The 27495-nt window shown below is 38.4% G+C and overlaps 2 protein-coding genes across 7 annotated transcripts in view; both read right to left on the bottom strand.

The window, feature by feature from the left end:
- nbeab (neurobeachin b) overlaps positions 1-11109 on the bottom strand; it is a 286723-nt gene extending 275614 nt beyond the window's left edge. For both annotated transcript variants that reach the window (XM_084126150.1, XM_084126151.1), the window contains exon 1: positions 10700-11109. In XM_084126150.1, coding sequence (XP_083982276.1) covers positions 10700-10972 — 273 coding nt within the window. In that variant the 5' untranslated portion in view covers positions 10973-11109. The remainder of the gene's footprint in view (positions 1-10699) is intronic.
- A 2163-nt stretch (positions 11110-13272) lies between these two features.
- Positions 13273-27495, bottom strand: part of stard13b (StAR related lipid transfer domain containing 13b) — an 83586-nt gene continuing 69363 nt past the window's right edge. For all 5 annotated transcript variants that reach the window (XM_084126986.1, XM_084126988.1, XM_084126989.1 and 2 more), the window contains 13 exons: positions 25647-25718; positions 23780-23861; positions 21421-21484; positions 19472-20838; positions 18062-18232; positions 17584-17743; positions 17191-17389; positions 16864-17074; positions 16333-16453; positions 16008-16244; positions 15522-15739; positions 14288-14464; positions 13273-14129 (listed from right to left, as the gene is read on the bottom strand). In XM_084126986.1, the coding sequence (XP_083983112.1) occupies positions 14012-14129; positions 14288-14464; positions 15522-15739; positions 16008-16244; positions 16333-16453; positions 16864-17074; positions 17191-17389; positions 17584-17743; positions 18062-18232; positions 19472-20838; positions 21421-21484; positions 23780-23861; positions 25647-25718 (3197 nt within the window). In that variant the 3' untranslated portion in view covers positions 13273-14011. The remainder of the gene's footprint in view (positions 14130-14287; positions 14465-15521; positions 15740-16007; positions 16245-16332; positions 16454-16863; positions 17075-17190; positions 17390-17583; positions 17744-18061; positions 18233-19471; positions 20839-21420; positions 21485-23779; positions 23862-25646; positions 25719-27495) is intronic.

Raw genomic sequence — 27495 nt, forward strand, 5'->3', positions numbered from 1 at the left:
ACAGGCCAGATGCCCCTAAAATGCCCTTTAAAAATAAGACCATCCAGTCAGGATAGCACTCAGGGGTGCAACAGATGAGGTTTGTATCTCGCTAATTCGTGATAAGCTTCATGTATGTGTTGTGATCAAAAAGAGAATTTTCGGATTAGCTGTGTCATTTCCCGTTTTCTAAAGGCAAATATGTATTTGCTGAAGCAACAGTCCTCCGCGTACCATTCCAGAACTCTACACACAATGCCAGAGGACTGTGACTAATGCTTTGGACACAGTTACACTTTATCCCTGACGTTAACAGGACTCACTAGATATGCATGAAAAGCACAACTCTCACATTAACCATCAAATTTCACCATGAAATCAGCAGATTTAATTTATCTGAACAGCTGTTTCACTTCCAAACCCTTGGATAGTCATTATTTCCTTGACTGCTTCTCTGGTCTTGTATATCGACTGCCCATAAGGTCACATTTGCATGGTCTGCTATCCGCACTCGTTCATGACTGGAATAGTTTTGGGATATAGCTTTGGAGAAGAGTTTAAAAGGTGAACTCTTTGCTTTGGGTCTTCCCAAAAGTTTGGTTTTAAATTAACCTATTAATAACGTTCATGGAAGACAGCACATGACTAGTTCAAGTAAATGTTAACGTTTTACCTCCTTGGCATTTAGCTAATCGTTAATGGAATGAATAATCAATAATCAATCAATAATGAATTATTAGTCTGTGCTCTTTTCAGTATAAGGACAAAATATTTCCTCACACTTTAAGAATATCAAATATAACTTATTTAACAGGTAGATAAACAGACAGAAATACGAAATAAATAGAGATTTTTTTATTACACAGTTCCATAGAATACTTGGTCTGATTGGTCAACCGCAGCATTTACCAGTGAAATATGTTATTTGTTGTATGGCACAGTGGACTTAAATTACTTTATGTTTTTGAAAGAAGTCTCTTGTGCTCAAAAATACAGTAAAACAATGATATTGTGAAATGCTATTTCAAATAATGGTTTTAAAATGCAATTTATTCCTGTGATGCAAAGCTGTATTTTCAGCATAATAACTCCAGTCTTTCTACAGTGTCACATGATCCTCCAGAAAACATTCTAATACAGTGATTTGGTGCTCAAGAAACATTTCTTATTAGTACAAATGTTGAAAACAGTTTTGCTGCTTAATATTTTTGTAAAAACGTTGATACATTTTTGTCCTGAATTATTTGATGATTTGTAAGTTTAAAAAAAAAGCCTTCATTTGAATCAGTCACACATCAATTTAAATGTACCATTGTTGAAATATTAATATATAATTGAAATATAAATATTAATATTAAATTAATTGAAATATTAATTTATTTAAAACAAACTTACTGGCCCTAAAATTTTCAATGGTAGTGTAAACATTGTACATATGTGACCCTGGACCACAAAACCAGTCACTTGGGTAAATTTTATTTAAATTGAGATTGATACATTATCTGAAAGCTAAATATATAAACTTTCCATTGACGTATGGTTTGTTAGGATAGGACAATATTTGGCAGAGATACAACTATTTATAGTTGGATATATATACATACAAGTAATTGCAAAAATGATGACTATTTTCAAATAGGTTTCCTGAACACTTTCAGGCATACTAAACGTCATTGGTTGAGGGGCATTTAAACTACACCATTTTCAACTAAAGTCGGTAAACTTTTTATTCATGTTGGCCGATAACGGTGTTTTGGCGTGTTCAGTCTATAGGCACGTACTGTTTCTTTCCAAAGTGACAACGCCAACTACATCATTTTTTGTCGTTTTCGTGGATTCGTTGTTGTATGTGTGCAAAAAAAGCAAAGGAAAAACATTGTTAGTACATCGTTGTTGTGTAAACACCCTGAGTCAGTGTTGCTGTGTCAGATGTGTCGGGATACACTTTTTTGTGTGTTTTAGTCAAGTCAATCTGTGAATGGCTCATTTATCGTCTTTGCATATTAAACTGGCACTAGTGAAAGTATTTAACATAAGAAAAAAATACACACTTCAGATATTTAATATCATCTAACATTATGCTAATGAAATTAGCAACTAAAAACAGAAAACAAAAATTAAATCAATTAAATATGACATTAAAGGGATACTTCACCTCTGGAAAGATGAATGTGTATTTAAAATAGGTCATTTATGTAGAAGAAATGTGAAGAAATTTTTGAATTTGGAGCTTTCTAGACTGAGAAAAGCCAGAACATTTATTTTTGGCTTATGTGGATGAAAGACCACAACTCCCAGAATGCACTTGCTTCGCTGCCCTAGGAGGCCACTCCCAAGCCACGCCTACCGGTAAGAGCGCAGTTGAAAACAACAAGGCTAGGCTACTGAGACTCCGTGATGAGTTTGCCAGGGATTTTGAGATCGCCCAAAATGTCCGGGATTTGGCTTTAGCGTTCTACAGTCGCCATTCATCATGTTTACTGTGGCGAGCAGGACGAGGCTGACGGCCGCGGGAGAACGGCGCGAGGCCGGTGGCGTCATTACTGAGACGCGCTGGTCTCGTATCTCTCACGGAGGAGCGGGAATTCTCTTAGCAATGTTAAAACGCACATCAACCGATCACTTGTTTAGCGTTCATGTAAACACTACATTCAGATTCACCAATCAGAATGAATTCAGTTAGATTGAAGCAAAAGGTGTGCATGTAAACAATGAATGGCGACTGCAGAAAGCAAATCCCGAATCCCGGACATTTTTGAACGATCTCGCCCACCGGACAAGTCCGGGAAAAAGAGGACGGTAACCCATTCAGCTTTCTCCTACTACTCAGCTTTCTTCACAGAACAAGAGCCTGCTAGCTTAGCTTCCAAAGAAACACGGCTGACACTGTGTACATTCTGTGAGTGAGATCCCACCCTCTATGGGCGGGCTGAAAACATGCGGAACAGCTCATCCTACTGGCTGTAGTCTTTAGCCTCTGGCCAGAAAATCCTCCGATGACGCAATATGATGATTTTTGCGTCATCAGAGGATTTTTTCCAGACAAAAAATACATAAATCTCTTGTCTCAGGGGGATATGAGGGTGGAAAGCAGGGTAATTCGAAAATACTACAGGTTTTCTACTAATACAAAGCTTAATGCTAAATCCTGAAGTATCCCTTTAAGTTGAATACTGAAAAGCAAATAAAGTTGCATTCAAATGCTATTAGCACAGTCAGATAAACAGCACTTTAAATCTTATGAAAGCCTGGTGACTATGTTTTGATGGAGGTTTTCATACATTCAGTCGGCAGCCAGGGGAGCTGATAATCCATGCAAGCACACAGCGCAGTGGGGCGACAGAAACAAACCTAGAACCTCATTACCAGCGTTCTGGCAGTAAGCATGTCTGACCTCTGAAAAATTAGCTGCTCTAGCCAATTCTACACAGCCCACTTAAGAATTTTGAGTTTTAAAACCTATATTTCATCTGGGACAGCGAGGAGAAATGGAGCAAATACAGGTCAACACTTTATCAGAATTTGGTGGCTCTCAGCACTGCGAGTAGCAATATCAAGGACCAACAGAACTTTATATTAGATAGCAGAAGAGAGAACGATTTGTCCCAATTGAGGCCCAAAGTCACAATAAGTCTAAGAGGGAATAGCTAAGCGGCTGCAAAGGTGCAACCCTCTATGTTCACTCTGAAGCTTGAGTCGCCATTGGCTAGTATATTTTTTATTTTACTCGCCAGACTTTTTACATGGAATGCAAGAACAATGCTAATGAAAAAAATCTATATAAATAAAAAAATTCAAACATTAAAGACACAGACAGCAGCAGGAATATTAGGCTGCTGTCACTTTAAGACATGCGTTGTCTTTCACGAATGTTTATGTTCATTTAAGATATAACCGACTATGTTTACTAGGATACTTGCCAAGACAGGGGCATGTTGACATAATTTTGTGTGAAATTGTCCATTCAAGTGCAAGAAGACATGAAAGAGAAATTAATTACTAGGACATCGCTTGTTGGTTGCTTATTTGCCAAGGTAAAAAAAAAGCACAGGTCTCATGGACGTTTTGGTCCCTAAATAATGCCCAGAATCTTCCTTCAATGGGATTTTACCCCTGTTTTGTCTACTAAGTAAAAATGGCAAGTCAGATCTTTTTTTAAAGTATTAAGGTGGGGTCATTTACTGTTGTTTGGCAAATTTTTGTGGGTAAAATCCAGTCATTTCAATAGAAATCCACACATTCTGGAATTTACTGCCCAGAATCCTACTTCATTTCACCTCTATTTGTTTGAAAGTTGCAGGACTGAACGCTTAGAAAAGTATTAAGATGTGGTCATATTTACCATTGTTCTACAAATTATTTGTGCAAAATCCAGTCATTTTTTTCAATGGGAATCTCCACAATCTGGAATTTCACGTGAAGACGGATGATTTCTGCACGCAGATTTCTCAAAGGGACAACAGAACCCAACTTTTGACTGAAATTTCTCTAATGAAATCTATCCGTTAGCTGCAAAATGCAAGATATTATTCACATGCATAGTACAAACGGTGTGCGATACACATTGCAGTTTAATACTTATGGTCAAGCAATAGCAATGAGAGAAAAACCACAACAGGGTTTGCAAACTTCGACCCAGTGCTGAGAGTAACTGCTCATATATGGCATATTTCTTTTAAAATGATGAACAAAAGATTGTCTGGACTCCACAATGGTAAGGTCAAGGTGGATGTCATCTCTTTCAACCCTTTGATTAATATGGCAGACATGCAGGAAACAACCAGAACAGAACTTCATCAACATGCATTCTAAAATTGGAAACATCCTTTGTGGGATATGACAAATGGAGAAGAAGAAAAAAATCATTGTGGTTCATCAAGTCAGCATTTAATTTTATGTCATGTATTTGTATTCCACTAACATATGACTCTTGACTAAAGTAAATCCACATGGATATAAAACAGCAGTGATTGTTGAAGACAGCACGATTATACAGTACCACAAATAGATTTCTGTTCACCTAATTTAACAATTTTCAAGCAATAAAAGCTACCTACAGGGTGAAACATTCCCACTTTACAGTATCAGCATAACAGCTTTCATTTTAGACTTTGCGGCAGAGTGAGATTAACGACATAGTCGTTCTTAATTAGTCCAGATCAGACACATTGTCAAGACTCAGTCTGGTAGCACATGACTGGGAACACGAGAGATCTCTCTCTACTGCTAAAGGTTCCTGTGTTCGCTTCCGCGGAAATTATGGATATTTGTTGCCGATTAGACCTCTGAAAAGCTTTGTATAGGAATCAAACTGCTGAAGGGAATTAGAGGCAACAACATTAACCTCCAAGCTTATTATTTCACATTATTATCATGAAAAAGTCAGCTTATCACTGAGGTTAGGCAATCATTTGAGAGAGTTCATCATAGTTCACCCAAAAAAAAGTCATTATTTCCTCAACCTTGTTTCAAATCTGTATACCGCTATAAAATTAGAATTTAGAAAAATATCCACACCTCCATACAATGATAGTTTATAGTGACTATGAGCTATCAAACTCCACAAAGGACAAAAAGGCAAAATGAAAACACCATAAAAGTAGTATTTCAAATTTTTTCTCACACTTCGGATGAGGAAAAGACAGAAATTGGATACCATGGGTTCTTGTCACCACGTCAAACCTGTGCCATTTAGGAGCCATTTTTATTTGAGAGCTGCATACCGAGTTGAATAATTCACTCTCAAATTAATGGTTAGAGTTAAAAAGCACTTCAGTTTCAGCTCGTGGTCACGAGAAATTGTTGATGAATGGAAGAAAGCCGTGTGAAGAGTTCTTTGTATTTCACAGTAAGTAGGTTTGGAATGACATGAGGGCGAGTAAATAATGACAGTTTATTTGTGGATGAACTATCTCTTCAACTCGAATGAACACAATCCTGTTCACTTTCAAACTTCAGGGCGATTCAATGCTCATTTAAAGATTTCACCTCACAGTACAAGCATGTTCTTCAAATAACCCTTTAAGGCAAGACCATGTCCCCATATGGAACCACAGAGTATTAACAGAAAAATGCGTCCGCTGACCATAGTTCAATTATCGAGCACCTGATTCTTATGCTCAACAAAACTTCAACCTGGAGTTGGTAAGTGTGTGTGTGTGTGTGTGTGTGTGTAGGGGGAGGGGGGGGGGCTGCATAACGTAAGATGCTTCACTTTGTGCAAAGAAACAAAAACCATCCCAGTCTCCATCCCTGAGCCTTCACTGTCAAAATGTTGTAGTTAAATTTAGTAGCAAATTAATGCAGAAATTTCAGAGATATTCTAATACGTATTCTAAGGTTTATAGTGCTGTAACTGAATGCAAAGAAAGCACAGGTTCAAAATACATATATATGTAGGCTATATACAAATACAATCTACAGATCAAAGACTGAATGCAGCTTCCAACTTCCAACAAAAAATATGACCTTCTGGAAATAGACAATGCTCTGTATACATATTTGTCTTTCTACTCCATTTATTGTACAACTCTTTCTCCAGGGATATTTTCTAGACAAAAAAAGGTTACACTTACACTGGACACAACACATTTACGAACCCAATGTTCCAATTCTTCATTGTCCATTTTCACTTTGTACATTGGAGAGTTAGTACAGTACCATCTATGAATAAGCAGGCGCAATTATCAATGTAAACAGAACAGAACAACAGAGAATGTCTTTGTCCATACAATGAAAGTCAATGGGGTCCACTGTTGTTTGACTTTCATTGTACATAAACAGCTTTTGGAACGACACGAGGGCGACTAAATGATGACAACATTTTGAAAACTACACTCAAAAGAGAAGATCAGAATAGACATTTTTTATTTCATTCAAACTCTTCATAATATATAGAATCCTTCTGACTTGGTTCACAGAATCATACAAAATACATTTTTAGATCCAGCTTTGAAAATATTATCTATTGCAGTTTGTTCAAATCCTTGAAAGAGCTTCTTAATTGTTAATGTTCTCTGTATCCTACTAGTCACTGTTTCACCACCCACAGGTCTGAGTTTTAACTCAAACAGCCCAAGTGTAACAAACAGCAGCATCCTTGGAAAAACAAAATAGGAGAGAAAAAAATAGGGTTGGAATTTATATTGGCTTTGAATTTTACACCGGATAGTTTCTGTCAGCTAGATTGAGTCCGGCTTGCTGTCTCTTCCTGAGAGTCTTACCTGGCTGAGTAATGGCCCTATTTCCTGTTCCTGCTCGAACACATCATCCTGTCCAACATGAGGGACACATTGCACTTCCGGAACGACAGAGTTGCTTTGTCAAAGTCTCTCGGAAAATCAGACACACAAGATTTAAAGTGTGCTGAAAGTACAATGTGACAAACAAGGTGCAACTTCCCACCGTTTCATTCCTTTGGGTCAGATTTAACGATACGATAAAGTCAAGTGAGAGTGCTGCCTCGGTCAAAACAGCGAAAGTAAATCTAGCGGGATCAATTCCATTACACATCTCTGAGTCATTGTTGCACACTAGAGACTCCAGCAACCACACTACAGTACTGTTCTTCTCATATACTGTGTTTTTGAGGCACTGGCAAGAAAAGTGATAACACAATGGCAGTGTGATTGTAACTATTAATCACAATACAAAAAATGTGCATTTCTCAAAAATGGCTCTGGAACGACTCACTTTGACAGTCACATCATGACTTGTGAATTCGCCCCTCTGGTGAGATTTGCCTGGGCGTGCTGTTCTTCTCACTTCAATTACTCAAGAGATGTCCAAGTTGCACTGAGAGTATCAAAAGTCAATTAGAGTCACAGGACTATGCCTTTGCCCTGACATGCCAAGTGCGGCAACACATTTGCCCGGTATGGTCACATCGCTCCCCACTGTGACAGAACGGCTGGTAATTAAACTCTGTAGCAGGAACAATGAGATTGCAAATATCAAGGTTCGGATATGTAGGGGTTAAAGCAGTGTGGCACATCGAAAAGAGCTGGGCCTGGATCGCCCGGGTGACATTTCTAACACGATAAACTAATGAAAAAGAAAATCGATAGCTTGGATTAAACAGAGGACCAGCTCTTCATTATGCTGATCTAACAGTGAAAAGTATCAAATTGACACTACAATAAAAAAAGACTTAGCGATACCAATCTTTTAGTGTGTTGCAGAAAAAGTTAAACATTGACATTAAAAAATTAGATGCCCACCTGCCATTCACATGAGATCGCAGCAATAGCAAAATAACAACAATCCAATCAATTCCCAACGGACAAAATCTAGTTTGAGAAGCCGTTTCAATCATTTCACAGTAGGGAAGAAAAGGCTATCACAACTTCCGTGTAATGCCGACTTTAACCTTTGTTCACATAATAGAACATCAATTGTTGTCTAAATCGGTCAAAAGGCCTGTCTTGGTGATGTAAACACACAAATTTTGTCATCATTTACTCACTCACCCTCAACTTGTATGAGTTACTTTCTTCTGTTGAACACAAAGGAAGATATTTTGAAGAATGTTGGTAACCAGATAGACATTGACTTCCTGGTTACCAACATAGTATATAAATTACATTCACATGTAAATGATGACAGAATGTTCATTTTTGGGTGAACTATCCCTCCTTTAACTGATAAACCCTTTTTCCACCCGGGAGTAAAACAATAAAAAGGTAATTGCAACTTTTTATCTCGCAATTCAGATGTTTTTTCCCCCCTCACGATTTATATCTCACAATTTCTAGTTAAAGTCAACATGAAATGGAAGTTATGATAGTCTTTTCTTCCCTATTGTAACATATATCCAAGTGAAACGGCTTCTGGAATGAGGGGGAAAAAATGTAGGGAGGGACTTTCGCCCTCGGAACTGATTGGATGGTGGGAAGTTGGGCGTTGCCAACTAAATGGAGGCAGACCTGAATGCCAACTTGCAGTTAGCTGTGGAGGATTTTTAGTCCCACCCTCCGCCAAGGCATACATCATGAGAGAACAGACACCGTTTCGAGGGGGAGTGGCATATTCATTAAAAAAAATATTATAATAATTATGTGCGCGGATAAATCATTTATAATAAACACTGCAACATTCTGTAAAAAATAAACAGAAATGGTCAATTTTGATTTCATGATGACTTTAACATCACTCAATTATGACTTTTTCCTCAGAATTCTTATTCTAGAATAGAGTTATTATCTCTTTCCGGAGGCGCCTAGCCTACTTTAGTGAATGAAAGGAACTGTCTGTATCACCAAAGGCATATTTTGTATAAGAAATATTTTCCATTTCATATTCATAATGCATGAAATCACATATTACATACACCAAAAAGGTACACAAGGTCTCTCTCTCTCTCTCTCTCTCTCTCTCTCTCTCACTAAAACAACTGAAAACAACTGTCTGACTGATAAACACTGTTTATGAAAATACAATTTGTGCATTGTGGCTGAAGAACCCTTGGCAAATGGTGTCTAAGGGAAGGGCAGTAATTATTCCCTCCGCTGTCACATCAGAAATGTACCCTGGCGTGCCGTAAACAGCAGCACCTGTGAGCTCAGGAACAGACCTGTTGTCTAAAATGCAGTCAGCATCGCCTCCTTGACTCACCATGAGCTGCTATTGTGTGAGACAGACAGCAGTCACAAAGGAAACACCTGATCCTTAGTTTTTCTATGCTGGATGTGCCTCTGGTTTTTTAATCTTTATTCCTCAGTTCAGTGCATCACATTTTGTGAAGTCTGTGATTGTCAAATCAATAAAATACTGAAAATCACACCCAGGCGGATGAATATCTTAACATGGTTAGTCTAGCCTACTCAAGCAGGTCAGTGTTGTTTGCCCGACAGCTCATTACTCAGGCTATTAACTAAGAATCACAGTACAAAAGTACAAAAGTGTGTAATACCACAGTTACAGAATAAGTAATGTTTGACCAAACACCCTGGTCCAGGTCTTGTGTGTTCCACGAAAATCTATTTTAACAAATACTAAGCAAATCGACTATTAACTTAAGACTATTATAGCTAAACAAGCATGCCATAAGCCTGCCTGTTTTTACACAGTCAAAGAACAAGTATAATCAAATCAAATCTATATATATATGTATATATATCTTTTTTGTTGAAAGCATGTCAAACTTTAAAATTAGATTTTTTTTTGTCAATATCAAACATATCTTAATACACTGTCAAACATTTATTATTATTTATTTATTTGGCTAGATGTCCAGTAAAACATGAAACATGAAATGAAACATTTATTTTCAGAAAATGGATTTTTAAGTTTTTTCCCCCCTTGCCAAATAGTTTTCAACAAAAAAGTATAACAAATAGATACCTTGCTTTAAGGATGTTTTTAATGAAGATCAAGAGTAATTTTTCCAGCGTATGATAGAAACACGGTGTCATGTTAACTATACAGCAGGACACTTGTTTGGTGACAGTTAACAAGTATGACAGACACTTTGCCATATGTCAGTGACTGTAATGAGAACATTGGCACAAAATAAATGCTGCATCCGAACACTCACAATCTGTGATATAATGTCACAACATCATTCATGCATGGGGTTTATGACTCCCGAAGTCAGTCTCAAAACCTGAAAAGCTGCCTATCTAGAGTCCATTGGATCGGTCAAGGAGCCCCAACAAAAAAAATGCTTTTAGCCTACGTAGTGAGTAGGTTTTGAAACACAGCCACAAGAAGTAACACTTACCAGATTCAACACTGTTTCCACTATGTCTCTATTGCTGACCTCGCCGACTTGAATGAGACCGGACAGCACTGCGAATTTCGTCTTGATATTCCGGATCGGAACCGAGGGGTTTATCACCCCGGCCGGTAGCACCACCGAGCCGGAGCAGGACATCATCATCATCATGTCACCGGTACTGGAGCCCGCGGTTGCGGCGGCAGCGGCTCCGTGATTCCTGTGGCCGGGGTGAGGTGCTCTGTCGCCCGGCGTGGCCACCGGCTGAACGCTCGCCATATCCTGTCAGCCGCGGTGTTTAAAAACAGCGCTGTATCATCAAGAACAGGAAGTGTTTTAGTCAAATCAAGTTCGATTATATATTTTGAGCCACTTTAAAAAAGGGAACAAAATCTCCGATAGTAATTAAATATCCACCGGCTGTGAGTCGAAACGCATGTGGCAGGTTCACAGTAGGCTATATACTCTGGTCTGGATGCACCGCACTGTACATGAGCTCGCCTCGCTGGCTTCACTCTCTGATTTGTGTTCAGTGATGTAGTATGTGGGTTTGCATTACCCAGCTGGGGTGTACCGATCAAATGTTTCTCACGCTGGGAAAACGCCCTCTATGTGCAGTAGACTACCGTAGGCTGCAGTGTGCGTCCTGTCCGCACCTACATGGGTCGAAGGGAAGATTATAGACTGATCCCTACCGATCAAACAGGTAGCCTAAACATGGGGTGCAGTGTAACAATCAGAATCGATAGATCGATAGATAGATAGATAGATAGATAGATAGATAGATAGATAGATAGATAGATAGATAGATAGATAGATAGATAGATAGATGGATGGATGGATGGATGGATGGATGGATGGATGGATTGTCTAAAATGGATGGATGGATGGATGGATGGATGGATGGATGGATGGATGGATGGATGGATGGATGGATTCTCTAAAATAGATAGATTGATAGGATTCTCTAAAATGGATGGATGGATTCTCTAAAATAGATAGATAGATAGATAGATAGATAGATAGATAGATAGATAGATAGATAGATAGATAGATAGATAGATAGATAGACAGATCTGTAACATTTCAGCAAACCATACTGAACTTTTGAATTATTTGTGAAGACAACTCAAATTTCAAAGGTGTCTTTAGTATTTTGACAGTGAGCAATAACATTCACAACCTCATGAGGCAAGGTTTCAATCTTTTATTTAGATGAAGCTAGTAAATGATCAGGACACACAAAATGTCTGACTGCATTACAGTGACATTAATGATGTTATTAAGCTTTTAGAATGATTATTCCTGATCCACTGCCTGCTGAATGTACAGACAGTGTAGGCTACTGCATTATAAACATGAGGTGTAAACGGATGTATATTGTGACTAAAAACATGACCATATTTTTGTTTGTTTGTTTAATGAATGAATGTGGATCTCTTTGTGTATCTGTGTCATTAAAAAAGAAAAAAAAAGAAAAAAAGAAAAAAAATGTTTTGACTCACTGTGGTAAGAAGATATTATTCTGTCGGTCTGATGCTATATAAACCACACAGTTCACTAGATGACAGAGGCCATCTGATGGATTGATTCTTTGGCTGTCTGCTGGAAACCACACCATGAGGTTTGATGTGTGTGTGTGTGTGTGAGAGAGAGAGAGAGAGAGAGAGAGAGAGAGAGAGAGAGTCTGCATCCATCTGTAATGCTTTCACATGATTAAAAACCATGCAAATTTATTTACAGCAACAAAGTGTTATTCAAAGTTCATTTGGTGTAGTCAATGCACTCCATGATTGCATAAACGTGCATTAAAAATTAATACTTTTTTGTTTGTATCATTGTTGTCTCCCATTTTAACTTCCAAACAAATTATGATGAAGCAGTTTGATATCAAAACACAGTAAACAAGCTGAGATATTTGTAACTCTGCAGCCTTTCAAGCATTTTATATATATATATATATTTAAAATGTATAAAATATATTCCAATAAAATCTGGCAGTCATTGACATGAAGGAAAGGTTTGTCGTAGTTAAAACCTGACATCTAGTGGATAAGAGAAGTACTTCACCTTCAATAATATTTTGGTTTGTGTTTAGAAAATGCTTGAGAGGAATTCATTGTCATTAAGGAACCAGACCGTTCAAAAGTTTGGGGTCGATAAGATTTTTTGATGTTTTGAAAGAAATAAAAACTAACATTGTGAAACAATTACAATTTTATATTTTAAGTGTCACTTGATCTTTCTGAAATCATTCTAATATGCTGATTTTGTGCTCAAGAAACATTTTTTATTATTATGTTAAAAAGCTATTTTTTGTAGAAACGGTCAGATATTGTTTTCATGAACTGATCAATAGAAACAGGATTTTTTTTTTTTTAAACATAAATATTTACTAACATTATACTGTCACAGTTTAATACATCTTTCAAAAAAAAAATCATAATAACCCTAAACTTTTGAACGTTAGTGGTTCTGATTATGGTTATGGTGTTATTGTTATGAAAAACTGTTATTATATCAATGATCATGTAGATGATAGGACAAAGAAAAGTACCATCAAAAAGACAGTAAACAAATTAATATTAATTCATTTACATAGTTTAATTAAAAATCGTTGTCTCTTTGTCATTAATGTAATCCAGTACTACAAAAGCAGGTCTGAAAAAATCAAACCCAAGTCATTTTGTCCATCCATTAAAACAAGCAAATTAAAATTCCATAACATTACACCCATTCATGGACAAACATTAAAATAGAAACAGAGAAAGCAAAGTAAACCCAGCTTACAACTGAGTAACATTTTGTACCATATGAATTACACTGATATCTGTGCAAAAGGAGATATCAAATACATATATGCAAAATGTTCGTACTACATGAGCATTTAAATATATATATATATATATATATATAGTCTGTACAAGATGTGTGCTGATACACACAAACACACAAATACAAACAAACACATACATGGACATGCGGTGCATGCATGTGCAAATATAGCTTTCTTTTTTAATTAAATAACATATGCTTCCCAGAAGCACTTAAGAGCGTAGGTGTCCTATACATTGTATAAGATCATATAAAAGAATAAAATAATTAATTATAATACAAATAACAATAGTTACAATAAGATAATATTAAAAATGGACAAGCTAAAGGTACATTGGTAAGTTGACGACATTCCTGTTTGGGTTTATTACCCAGACCAGGCAACTCTGCCCATTGTGCAAAAGGGCAAAGAGCTGCAGAACGTTTCTCAGGGTATTGAGAGTCACAGAACTGAGATTTCAGGTTCCAGAATGATAGCACGGCTCAAATTTTTGTTTCTGGACCCTCTGTCTGGATCGGCTGAAAGGAATTGCGAATACGAGCGGCTTCGGCGGCGCAAAGGTGTCCGAATGCTTTGTTATACCACTCTGGAGTTCTCCCCCTGAAAAGCAGAGCAGAAAAACTTACCACACTGACATGCTTTCATTTCTACGAACAAAGCAGTTACAGTCGAAGAGTTCAATACTAGTTGTAGTTTTGTGTGTGTGTGTGTGTGTGTGCTTGTGCGTGTGACTCAATCAGCTATATATATATACTCACTTCAGGTCCACTCTGCAGATGTGGGTGAGTCTGGACTTGCCAGAGCCACAAGGCTCCAGTAAGTAATTGGATTCCATCACTATAGCTCTGATGCCCCCTACAGGTAGACAGTCCTCATGCTCGATAGACACCGACACCAGAGAACACGTCCCCCGCGGCAGATCCGTCCTCCATGACCTGAAGACAAACATTGTAAATCATAAAATCGATGTAGTAAACAAAGTAATTTTTTTTTTAAGTTGATCAAAACCTTTCATCGAAGTTATACATGAATTTTGAACAATACCCGTTCTTGTCTTAGGACAACTTAGATTAACTTTTTTGATCCACCTCAAATGTTGACTATTGTGTATATATATATATATATATATATATATATATATATATATACACACACCCATATGTACATGTAGATATGTACAGTATTCAGCAGCTAACAAATTCAGCAGTTACTCTTTATGTATAAGACATATATGTTGAACCAAAACATTTCAACAAGAGTAATTTCTCAACAAATAAAAGTGTTATATAGCCCATTGGATCATTCTCAGACTTAATGCTGCCAACAATGGAACCACTTGGGAGAGAATTGTCAGAAGACTTTTTTTATTTGCATAAAAGAGGACAATGGTTAAAGCGGATTCCCAAAGCAACATTATAAGTGTGAAAAAAAGCAAAAGTAACACAGAGACTCAAAAAGAATGGACTTGAAACAACCAGGCCTTCATTTTAAGCTTTCATTTTGCGACGAGTGATTTTTTTTTCTAAGAAAAGAATAGGAGAAATGCCAAGTGTCTCAGAGCTAGTGAAAGCTGTGAAAAGAGTGTTTCAGCTTACACAGTAAAACGCAAGTGCAGAAGTGAAATGCATTGTTGTTGTCCACACAGGAGCTACCAACTGTAGCCAAAGCACAAAAAACTCATTTAGACTTTTCTAAGGCCCATATTAACAAAATATAGACTTATGGGAATCCATACTCTGATCTCATGAGACCAAGTCAGTCATTTTAGATCTAACAACATCCGAAATGTATTTCATTGCAAGGAGGAGGAGTAGAGTGAGACTTTTTCATCATGACAATCACTCTATACATTCTCTCATGGTGGACAAGTATTTCAACCGACGTTAACACTACTAGGCACCTGTGAGGGATTTGGTCGAGAATATGTGAGCAACACTCCTCCATGACTTGAGTATTTTACTAATTTATGACATTCTCAGTTCTGGAACCCACCTGAGCACTACGAAGTCTCTGCTGGGATGTGGGGGCATACAGTTGAGGACATACTGGAACACTTCCGTCTGCCTGTCCAGGACCTCACACACTTTCCAGTTCATCAGATCCACGTCCCACAGGTGGCGTTCCCGAAGAACACGGTTCAGAACCACAGACGGAGGAGCCTCCACCTCCACCGAAACCCGCCAGCGTCGCAAAGGGTTCCCATCACCCACCTGGAGTCAAACGAAAGCACTTTACTTAGTATTAATTCACGAGTTCACATGGACATGAAATCAGATATAGTAAAGTATGCTTATGTGGGGGAGGGCTCCAAGCTCGGAATTTGGCCCGAACCCAGAGTACTCCCCCTCTTTGACTGGGATGGGAACCAGCCAAGAGTGAGGCGATGAGGAGGTGGAGGGATGCTGTGAAGCTGTCACGGGACAGAGCTGAGGGACGGCTATATATACTGCAAAAGCAGTAAAAATTCTTTATTCATACCTTCTTATAGGACAGCTCGGTGTTGCCGGTGCTCTGGCAGGACACCCAACCTTTGGCCTTTTCCCGTGATTCTTTGAGGAGACCCTGCAGTCTGGCCTCCATGAAAGCAGGCCAGGAGCCTTCATCTTCCCCCTCTTCTTCTTGATGTTGCCGTTTGCAGAGCTCCTCAATCGTGGGAGCCTGAAGCTCCGCCTCCACGTAAGAGTTCCGCGATTGTGTCACCATTTCATGTGGAATCTGACGGAAAATAAAACAATTTGTATTCAACAGTAGGGATAATTGAAAAGGCCAATAAAAACAAATTTAGTGTGTGTATGTGTCTCACCTCAAACAAGCGGTTGCACTCTGTGATCATGTGTGCCAGGCCCTGAGTGGCAGCCAGGTTTTCATTCAGGTCCTTTTGGTCTGGCCTCCCTGTAGCATACTTTTTCTGCATCTGCATAGCTCTGTTGACAGATCAGAAAATGCTTTAGTTAAGAAACTTTTATCAAATGTATTTAAATATTTATTTCTTTTTACAAAAAGTTGAATGAAAAAAAATCTTTAAAATAATACAATGTAAAATAATAATAATTAAAATAACAATATGATCAAAAATGTCATGTCATAAGTCATGTCATACATAAACAGTATTAATTATGGGGAAAATGCATCTTAATTTAGTGTTGCTTTATGGATGGATGGATGAACTTAATGGTATATATATTAGTAGATAAAATGGTATATAAAATAGTTAATATAATAGTGTGTGTGAATGTAGTGTTGAATTGTAATGTATAGTTGAAATAATGGCAAATTAGTTTCTCCTTTAGACCTCTAACCTAACCTAACCATTGATAGTAGATATAATTGCTACCTTGGTGCAAGATTGTCCTTCTTCAGGATGTTGAGATGAAAAAGCGAAGGTGCCAAACACACTGCGATGTTCATGGGTGTCATTTGATTCTCTTGCACGGAAGTGACATCGCTCAGGAAGCAGAGCAGTGTTTGCAATACTTCCCTGTTTTCATCTGACATCAGCATGATGGCCGCCTGCACGGCCTGTAAGCGCTGCTCTTTGGGCACATCTAAAGAGGAAACGAGGATCAGATGAGTAAAGGAAGTATGTATTTCTTTTCCTGAATGCATGAGATGGATGTAGGAGAAGAGTTAGGTTAGAGTTTGGGGAGGGAGTGTTTCTTACATTGGTAAATGTGGAGGAAGGTTTCACCCAGTTTACTGGTCAGAAGTGGCTCAGGCAGATCCCTGAAGAACTGTTTGACCATGTCGGCCACATCATACGCAGACTGGTCTTCATAGTTGACATCATCTGGAGAACTCTCATTCATCTGTCTGAGAGCTTGGATTCGAGACTTCACTCCCGACTTGCGAAAAAGACCCACCTAGGAAACAGAACATTTTAAATGTAAAGAAATTAAGTTGACTTGCAAGAAAATGGAAACTGAATGTGCACATACAGTATAATGTACATTTGCATTTAGAATAATAATAACATTAACATTTAATTTTTTAATTTTTTCTAATTGCCATTAGATTTTGATATAATTATATTGTTGATTTGATGAGCCTGACTGACCTGATCAAGGCACTGGCTCCTGAGGTAGCGCAAAGCCTGCTGCACACCAAGAGGCAGAGGCTGGCCAAAGCGTTGAACATGCACAATAAGTGGAACCCCGAACACATTCTTATCCTTATAGTCTGGAACCTTCATCCTCTTCATGAACTTTGGCACAGACCTGTGAGACAAAGAATAATTGAGAGGTTTTTATACCATATTACCTATTTCACAGTGGCATTTTTAATTTTTTATGTTTTAAGAGTAGTAAAGTCATCAATACAGGTAAATGAAACAAGGTAAATGGAGTTATCACAGTTTTATCAACAGTAGGCTGCTGTAACAATAGTGACCAGTAGAGGGTGCATGGGTTAGGATTTACTGGTACTCCCTCTTGAGCTAATCATAACACAACCACTTAGAGACTGAAGCTTTAAACTACAGTAAAACAGTAACATAAATCCCATAGGATCTGATTATTTTTCTAACAGATTCTTACCAGGTCCAGCCATGTTTGTTGGACATGGAGTACTTCTCCATAATGGCAGTGAGACGGAGCAAGGAAAATTTCTGTAGCAGACTAAGCTGGGACGCAGATTGGCTGGAGATCTGGAGAGAGGCGACCGAATGGCTGAGGCGGTTGGAAATCTGGAAGCTCGGCCATCGCAAGCTAAACAAAGAGCAGGGAACCATGTTAGGGATTCAAACCTGAGGGTGAATGAATGGCTGACTTTGAGCACAACGACCCAAACCAGCATTTGGACAATTCTAAAACTACAAGAGATGCACCGATTGCAATTTTCTTGGCTGATTCGATTTCCAATCTGTGGATAGCAATTTTTGCCGATTCCGATTTTCTTTCTAAGAACCATAATTGACAGCATATACAAACAAAAATCGACTTTTCTTCAATGCAACATTTTATTTTCATAAAAAAACACAGGTAAAAAGTCAGTAATAAAATAAGAACAAATAAATTGCAAACTGCATAAATTAATGCAACAGAATAAAGACAGATATGAAATAAACACGGCTTTAAGTTTTTTCAGGTGGGTTTACTGTAACAGTCGATTAGTATTCAAGAAATACTATAGAAAATAAAGCAAACAAATGTAAAATAACACTAGATAGTCTTCATTGTATAAATTAAATACAGTTTAATCCTTGTTAAAGTTACAAAAGTTATTCAGTCGAGAGCAGTGAGTGATTTTTTGCAACTGTTACAAAACATTCGTTTTCTCTCAACTGTTTACGTTCTAAAACTGACTCTGTTTAACTGAATGCTCGCCAAGACGGTCAGTGGTCCACACGCTTTTGGTGTGAGAACGAAACCTGCAGGAATTAGTAAAATTATGCGCAAAACAAGCACTATTTAACCGGAGCAAATGAGAGGAGTGACAGTGTGAATCCACTGGCGCAGAGCGAGCAGAGCAGAGCGAGCGTTTCCAATTAATTCCTATGGAAGTTGTGCTTCACGCTCGTGCGTGAGCGTGAAGCTCAACATCCATTAGAATGAACTGAAAACACTCTCTCTGCTCCACTCGATCCATGCCAGTGGACTCACACCAAGAGTGAGAGGAAGTGGTTGCATGTTACTTCGCCGTCCGGGAGAAGAGAGCGAAAATGCGCAGTTGACGTTATTGCCTGTATTGCCACAAAAACGGACCGGCTAGGAATTGGAAAGACGTGAGACTGAACGGCCGGTCACCGGTCCAGGCCGAGCTAGCAGAAAATCGGCTGATTCAATCGGTGCATCTCAAAAAACTACTACATAAAGGTTTTGTTTTACATACACATGCATACATACTAATTTACAGACCAGTCAACTGATCGTTATTTCCAATTAACTTCTACAGTTTTGAATGCAACACATACTGTAAATTATTGCATTGTTAGCTCTGAATCTTACCGTTTTGGTCTGGTAAGCGAAGCCCCGACACCAGAGTCTCTCCTTTCCCTCATTCCTGTGGATTCTGTTTCATTAAGCGACACCCCATCCCTGTCTACATCACTGAGGGTAGCCTGACCCTCCAGAACTGATTGTCCCTCAAAGTCCAATGTGATCTGGCTGGATGACTTCAGGTCCCCTTGTCTCTCTCCATTACGATCAACTCGCTCCTTCCCTGCATTTTCACTATTGGGCAGTACATTCTTGGACCAGTGGTCCACGATCTGTTGCAGCCCATTAACATGTTGCAGAATATCGTCCAAATGTGGGAAAAGGTCTTCCTTTTCCAAGTCTATGAGGTCGCCGGTGCTGGCATACAGGTGTGAGCCAGGTACGTTGTCATAAATGCTGATCCGACTGCCTCGTGTGCAGCACTGCGTGATGGGACGAGGTTCTTTGATGCTGGGTGGACGTTTGACATCCAAGTCCATGCTTGCCGAGTGCCAGTTGATGGAGGTTGCCGTTGAGGGTGAAAGACTCTCAATGGACAGAGCTTTGGGAAAGGTTCCAGGTTTGTGATCTTTAGGAATATGCACCACCAGGTCCTCGTAGGAGCGGAACTCATTGCGGCGGTTCTGCTCGGCCACGCGCTTACCCTGGATGAGACTGGAAAACACATCCAAGTCCTCCAGGTACATCCCGCTACGCTTGTGATTGGCCCGGTGGACATTGCGTTCCTTCAGGTTTGGCGTACTGACGGCACTCCCGCTGGATTGACTGCTGCTCCCTTCGCTGCAGGACTGGGATGGCGACCCCATGCCGGAAGGTTGCTCCACTAGACGCACGTCGCAATTGATAATCTCCACACAATGGAGAGTTTTCACAGCCTGGGGTTCTTGCTGGAGAACCGGGGCACTTATAACAAGACTCCTGTTCCCTCCTCCACCCATTGCTCCCCGTAACTGCAAAGCCTCCATGCGGCGTAAGAACTCCTTAGCTTGTGTCCGTCCTCGCTTGGCATGCTTTACAGGCAGCGAAACGTAGCTCGAGAGATGGGCCACACCTAATGATGTGTGGTCAGGCATGGCCGCAGAGTCCGAGCAGGTGCGGTGTGAGCTGTCCGAGTCTTCCGCACTGTGGGCAGGAATAACGCCGCTTCCACCGCTGCTCTCGCTGTGGAGCGAGGAGACCTCTGGCTCGCTCAAATCTGTTAGAACACTCTCGCTGCTGGTTGTTGGCCTCAGAGCAGAGTTCTCCCCTGAATTCTTGTTTTCCACACCCCTCAGCAGGCAATCAATGTCTTGGAGCCTGGACCAGCGGCGACTGCTCCATTCAAAGGTCCATTTGTCACTGATGGCAAAGAGGTCATCTTCATCTGAGTCTTCGCTCTGCAAATCAACAAGGGAATGAATAAATATGTCTTTCTTTTTATTGCCATACCTTTTCCTTTACTAGGTTAGCAATTCAACACTTGAATACCATCCCAATCCTTCAAGAAAACTGTTTCTTTCACTCTCTCTTTTTTTTCCTTTTTCCTTCTCCACAATCCAGAACCCCCAGAGGTAACAGTTTAGATTCACTCAAATGGCTTTTTCATGTTCTCAAAGGGCACATTCCTTCCTCTGTTAAATGATTATATAACCAGTGTGATATAACACAAAGTATCAGTTTCTATTCAATTTATTTAGGTGGTACAATAAGTGATACTATACTTTAGGAAAGAAAGCAGAAATGATCAATTCACTCAAGACTATGCTAGTGGCTTTCTCATATACCAATCTTATTGTGATAAAAAAGGGTTGTAGTTGTTTTTTAGAGTTAAAACACAAGGCATTTTCTGCTGGTCATTATATAGATTTTTACAGGCATGATAACCCTCTTAATTCTTGCAGCAAAACCACCATAACATGATTTCGCTAGAACAATGCACATACACTGCTAGTGTTAAATAGAAATTATGCAACACTTACTTTTTTCTTGGGAAGGTTTACATCAAGTTTCATAGAGGCACACTTGTTCAGCGTATTCAGTCGCCTAAATAGAAAAAAAAAATGGATAGAAATTCAAAAAGCCTTTCCTACCAACTGGCTTTATTTTGCATTGCGTATACAGCAGTGATGTGGACACAATATCAGCACAGCCTTCTGTGGCTGTTTCTAATATAATCAAGCTATAAGATCTATGTCCTTGCTATCCAACACTCAGCTCTGGTGAGCAGCAAACCTAATTAGGCACAATAATTGGCCAATGTCCTACTCTCTCTCATGTACACTTGCTTTTAATTGGCGAAAGCTTGCGAGCTGCAGTTGTCATGGTTTTCAATGGTCCTCAAGAGCAACTAATGTGGTGTTGATTCCAGCTGCCACATAGTCACTCTTCCAGGTCTGAGAGGCCTGTTTTTACCCTCAAATTCAAAACACCGAACAAAAACCATAAGAGCTTGCTTTTCTTTGATGCCATTCCCAAAATCTCTTGAAAATAGGCCTTTCTTTTTTAGTCATTTGCGTGGTCCATCAAATATGAAAAACTCCTTTGGGATGAAAGTAAAGCAGCTTTCAGAGCTTTTGACAAAGTTGTGGGCTCAAGCTTCTCTTTGAACTTGAGTCTTTTTGAATGGCAGAGCATTTAAATTACAACCTTTCACAATAAAGGTCTTGAAGCAACACCGCAATGTATCAATATTTCCAATAAAACGTAAAAGAAATAAAGAAGTCTCCTCCTGGATCTGAAAGTGTGCAGGGAAGATTTATTAGAAACGGTTAATGCTGTAAAGGGAAAGAAAATAATAATGTGGAAAATACGACAACATCTTGAAGCATGCATGGAAACCAAGCCGGTGTTTGTGATGTAATAATCATGACATTTTATGACTCTTTATATTGTTCAGTGGTCTGTGTGAGTGCCATGAAAGCAAAAAGACTTAAGATATAAAACATGAATTGCAGAACACAGTCGGTGCATAATAAAACAAACTGAAAGACATTGGCCATAGTCAATGGAGAGCAAAGATTAAATATTTTCTCAAGAAAATTCACTCAAGAAAATATGACAGTGGTCCCAATAAGACAAGGCATCACAATAAATGTTAACTTTGTTTTCATTTAATGTATTAATATTTAATATAATATTAACATAGTTTTTTATTGTGGTATCAAAATTTGTATTAAGAATTTCACTGGTATTGGTATTGACCATTGAATTATTGGTATCACGACAACCCTACATTTGGCGAAAAATATGAAGAGTTAATAGGGCTACTTTGATGACTTCCTGATAATTATTTATTAAACAAGCTAAGTTATTAGTCCACAAATCAAGCAGTCTTCATCTGCAAATTGAGCAAAGTGTCAGAAAGGTTAAAGGTGTTAACTTTTTCACTGGTGCTTGCAAACATCCACAACTAACAAACTCCTCCTCAGCGCTCTTACTGGGCATGTCGTGCTAGAATTGTTTACCGGGTTGTTCCCCTCCGGGCGCTGTAGAAAAGTGAGAAGTCAGGGGGAGAGGTGGGAATGTCGGACATTGTTTCCCATACAACAGTAAACAGGTTTGGAATTTCGATGAGTTGCTTAAGGGTTGTTTAGAGTCACAGTAGACCAGCTTGAGTACGCCCCCCTTTGCCCCCAATGCTCTCCTACCAGGGTAGTCTCCAAGGCAACCAAAGTTACTGGAAGGCTCTTTTCATCTTAATTTGGGAACTCAAATTCAGTGTCTAAACAAGAGGAAAAGCTAACTCATTGAGAACATGCTGTACATAACAAACTTTATTGAGTCAGTAGTTGCTTTCATCATGTCATTATTTACTTCTGCATTACAAGAAGATTGACATGAGAAAAACTACACCAGACTTTTAAAACACACAATGACAGCAATAAAAAAGAAGGTCCTGTTGTCACTACTGATGACTAAGACCATTTAAAAGCCATTGATTTGCCATTGCAATGTCTGTGAAGGGTTACAACCCTCAACCACTACAAAATAGTAGATCTAAATGAAATCCTGTTATTGACGATTAGTTTATCACCATAACATTTCCTTTAGTCATCAGTAATGACAAGGTCCTAAGAGTCAAATTTGTCTTCTTGTTTTATTGCTGTCATTGTGTACAGTGTAGATTCTCTCATGTCAACCTTTTTGAAATGCACAAGTACATAATGTCATAATTAAAGCAACAACTGGCTCAATAAAGTTTGTAAATTACACTCATTGTGTTTCCCAAGAAATACAGAAAACACAGAATGTTCTAAATGACTGAAATTGCGGTGTTCACAAGGTTCAGTGGTTTATGGACTATTAACTTTTTTGGTTTAGGAAGTACACAGTCCTTACCGGCACAGAGGTTCCACAAGATCTTTGTCCAAGAAGTCATGGTCTTTCTTCACAGGAGAGATGTCAATTGGAAACTGAGAATCTGTAAAGAAACACAGGCATATCCCATTTCAACAATCAAGCTCATTATAGTCAAATGCTGGAAAAAAACAGATGCCTTTTAGGGACGTAATGATTTCCCTCTGATTCGTTAATGGGCCAATCTTGCATGTTCACAGTGAACACAGAGGAATTCAAGCGCCCACACTCTTAAAAAAAAAACCTGACAACACATTCTTTCCAGAGCGATAGCCAAGGCAAAGAGAGTAGCTAACTTGTTTTAGACTTCCAGATGCTAATAAACCGAGACAGGGTTTGCCCCCCAAAAACTGAGCTTGGCTTTGAGAAGCCATTACGTCTTCTATTGAGTATGGTGTCCAACTTATGTAACAGGGTGACTGGATCCAGACCCTGCTGAAGCTAACATTCCTCTGGTACAATTAAATGTTTCATTATATTTTTTTGTCTTTGCAGAATGACATAAGTAAAAGCAGAGATTCAGGGAGAGTCACTGGGTTCTGGCATTGAAATGCTGGAAATTTCAAAACGACACTTTTTAAAGAGATGCATTATGGGAAGATTATATTATGCACTTTGATTCCGTGTCTGCCATTGAGATAACAATGTAGTAATATTAATACAAAAATGGATTGCATAATAGGACACAATTTTTCTTACATAATAAGTTGCAAATTAATTCAATTAAAAAATTTGGATTTCAAAAACAAAATCAAATATAAGTGCCCCTATTATGCTTTTTCGATTATTACCTTTCATGCAGTGTGTAAAATAACTGTTTGTGAATGTAAAAGGTCATCCAGTCTCACTTCATGTTACATACCTATGTAATAATGCAACAACAGAACTGAAATTCAGATACGTTAATAGGCATTTTGTTTCCAACACGTGCTGAAAGCGGTAGACCAATCACAACAGACTGGGCTTGGTGAACATGGTACAATTTCAGACTGGTGCATTGTATATTATGAGAAAATTAAAGTGTTGTTGACCTTGGATTGATGTAAATCTATTGTAGGACACCTCCAAAAAGAATAAGAACCTTTAAAATAGCTTAATTGGGGCACTTTAATTATTGTTTATCTTGCTACAAAAACTGTGAGCCAATGTCTTATTTCCAGGTTTAAATAATAATCTATAATTTCATATCAATTTTATATGAAATATCAAGATGTGGAAATGCACTAAAACTTCAAATGGATTCTAGTAAATATCCATTATACAAAAATATCCCAGAACACCTTGGGTGCTAAAGAAATATAAAAAGAAAAGAAAAATAGAGAGTGTTCACACAATTGCATCCAAAGACTAACACTCCAACATCAAAAGCGTTCGCAAAGGGCGAGTGAAAAAGGCAGTGTTTTTGTGGCAAGCTTATTCCCATGACCTCTGTTTCCCTTTGAAGATGTCATACTCTAGTATGTTCAAGTGGTACCTCTTAACTGGAACCAGTTTGACCAATGACATGTACCTCTCAGCATTTCCGATGAAAATTTCAGATGTAGGAGTAAAAAGAGACATGATATGAAAAAGATACGCATCCCACCACAGGGGAAATGAATAAGCTAAAACCAGCTTAACATCATCAGGTCTGGCAGCCATTAACACAAGCCTGTCGCAACTACATCGGAAACTAAACCCCACATCAAAAGCTTGTGTTTGCGCTAAATGGTGCTTTTGTCATACGATTGTTTCGAAATCTGAATGAGAGTACCAGTCTCCCTCGAATCAGTTTTAACTACAAATTTACAGTTGGGTGTGATAACATTTGTGAGGTTTTATAAAAGTTTCTCGTGTGGTGAAGTGTTACCTTCAAAGAGCTGGGCGTACTGGGGGAATCCTGCCGCCCGTAGCCAGTCACAAGCTTCTTTTGCCTCGATTTCTGCAACACAAAATATTTGTACATGTCAGACTCATAAAGCATGTCTATCTTCGATATATAAAGACAAAGAAGAGAAAAGATTAGAGGGCCCAGTTGCTTCGAACTTTTAGATCATAATGACCACATAATAACAAAGTCAGGCATCTTTCATGTCTCTCTAAAACAAAGCCAAAGTACAGCCTATTCACATGGATATATTTTGTATACAATCCTGTGCATTTTAGCATTTAAGATACTCTCAATATATGGAAGATAAACTTCCGGTTGATTTACAATTAATGAACTACACTGAGTGGCAAAACTTTCACTCATTATATTTATTATATTATAACACTGTGACTGCAACAAGTTGGCTGAATAGCTCCCGCCCACCATGAAATCTCATTGGTCCAAATTCCATCTCCACAAAACTGTTAAACATAAAATACGTGCTGATTGGTGATTGCGTTGCGCTATGCAGCAGTTAACACGTAAAGTGTACTGTCAAAAAAGTTAATCAGTATTTTTCTTTATTAATATATAGTATATAAGCACGTGTGTACACACACACACACACTCACATATACTGTATATATAATATAATATAATATATATATATACATGTAAATAGATAGACAGACAGGCAGACAGACGGATGTTCAGATAAATTTACTGGCAGTGTGTTTGTCAGTGGAAACTTGTTGCATCCTAGTAAGGGCACAGTGTAAGGAGACTAGGAAGACCACTAGCATATTGTTTCATAGACAGTTATCATCAAAACTATTTTTAGAAGAGCTTGTGTGCTCTTGGACAGGAAAAGAGAGAGGGAGCGAGAGAGAGAAAGAGTGAGGAGCTATTACATAATATAATCAGTTCTGTGTGATTTAATTATGTTTCTCTTCCTTCCACTGCATGAACAAGGTTATTCTTGTAGGTCAGGAACCAGCCAGGTTACAGGATAATCACATAGCCCTGCGAGCCTGTAAAGTTTGCTCGTAATCCTACATGATAAAACGAGGATAGCTCAAGATCTTCAGGATTAAGAATATCAGTTACATATTGGCATCATGATCCTGTTCATATAACCAAAGACTTTTACGTGACACGTCCCAATAGACGTCACTTGACGCAAAGCTTCTGGAGGGTTAACATAATGTAGTAGAATGTCTGAAGCCTGTTTTTGATTTTTCCTCAAAAAAGAAAAAAGCTTTTAGTGGTCAGCTTTGGAATAACGCTAGGAAACTGTGTGATTAATATTATCTTCCAGAAGGCATGGAACATTCATAAATATATTGATTTGTGGGTCCACTGAACAAAACAATTTTTTTAGGGTTGACCAAAAAGGTCAAAGACCCTCAAGAGTGTTAAAAAATAAAAACAGGAAGGAAAATCACAAAAAAATAGCAGCAATGAGATAAATAAAGAGTAAATGGAGATCATTTTATCTTGAGAAAAAACACCCCAATAAACTCACATGCTCAGATCAGCCAATATAGCAAAGTCTGCAATAAAGAGATTTCAATATCAACTCCAACTTTTCTCATCAAAATCTTTCAGTGCCACATTATATGATCTATACCATCCACATTAGTTTTACAGATGTATAATTTTACTGCATGTGTCAATAATTGTCTCATGTGTGCTGTTTTTATTTTTTGTAGAAGGAGAAATATCTGAGACAAAGATGACAACAGTCAGTGACATAAGCTGTTCATAAGCTGATCTCACAAAATATGCGTAAAATACACACAATTTAATACTGACAGCTAGAAAGAGAAATGTAAGTCAGTGTTTGGGC

The sequence above is a fragment of the Abramis brama genome (assembly GCF_963993115.1).
Source record: "Abramis brama genome assembly, chromosome: 10".
NCBI lineage: Eukaryota > Metazoa > Chordata > Actinopteri > Cypriniformes > Leuciscidae > Abramis > Abramis brama.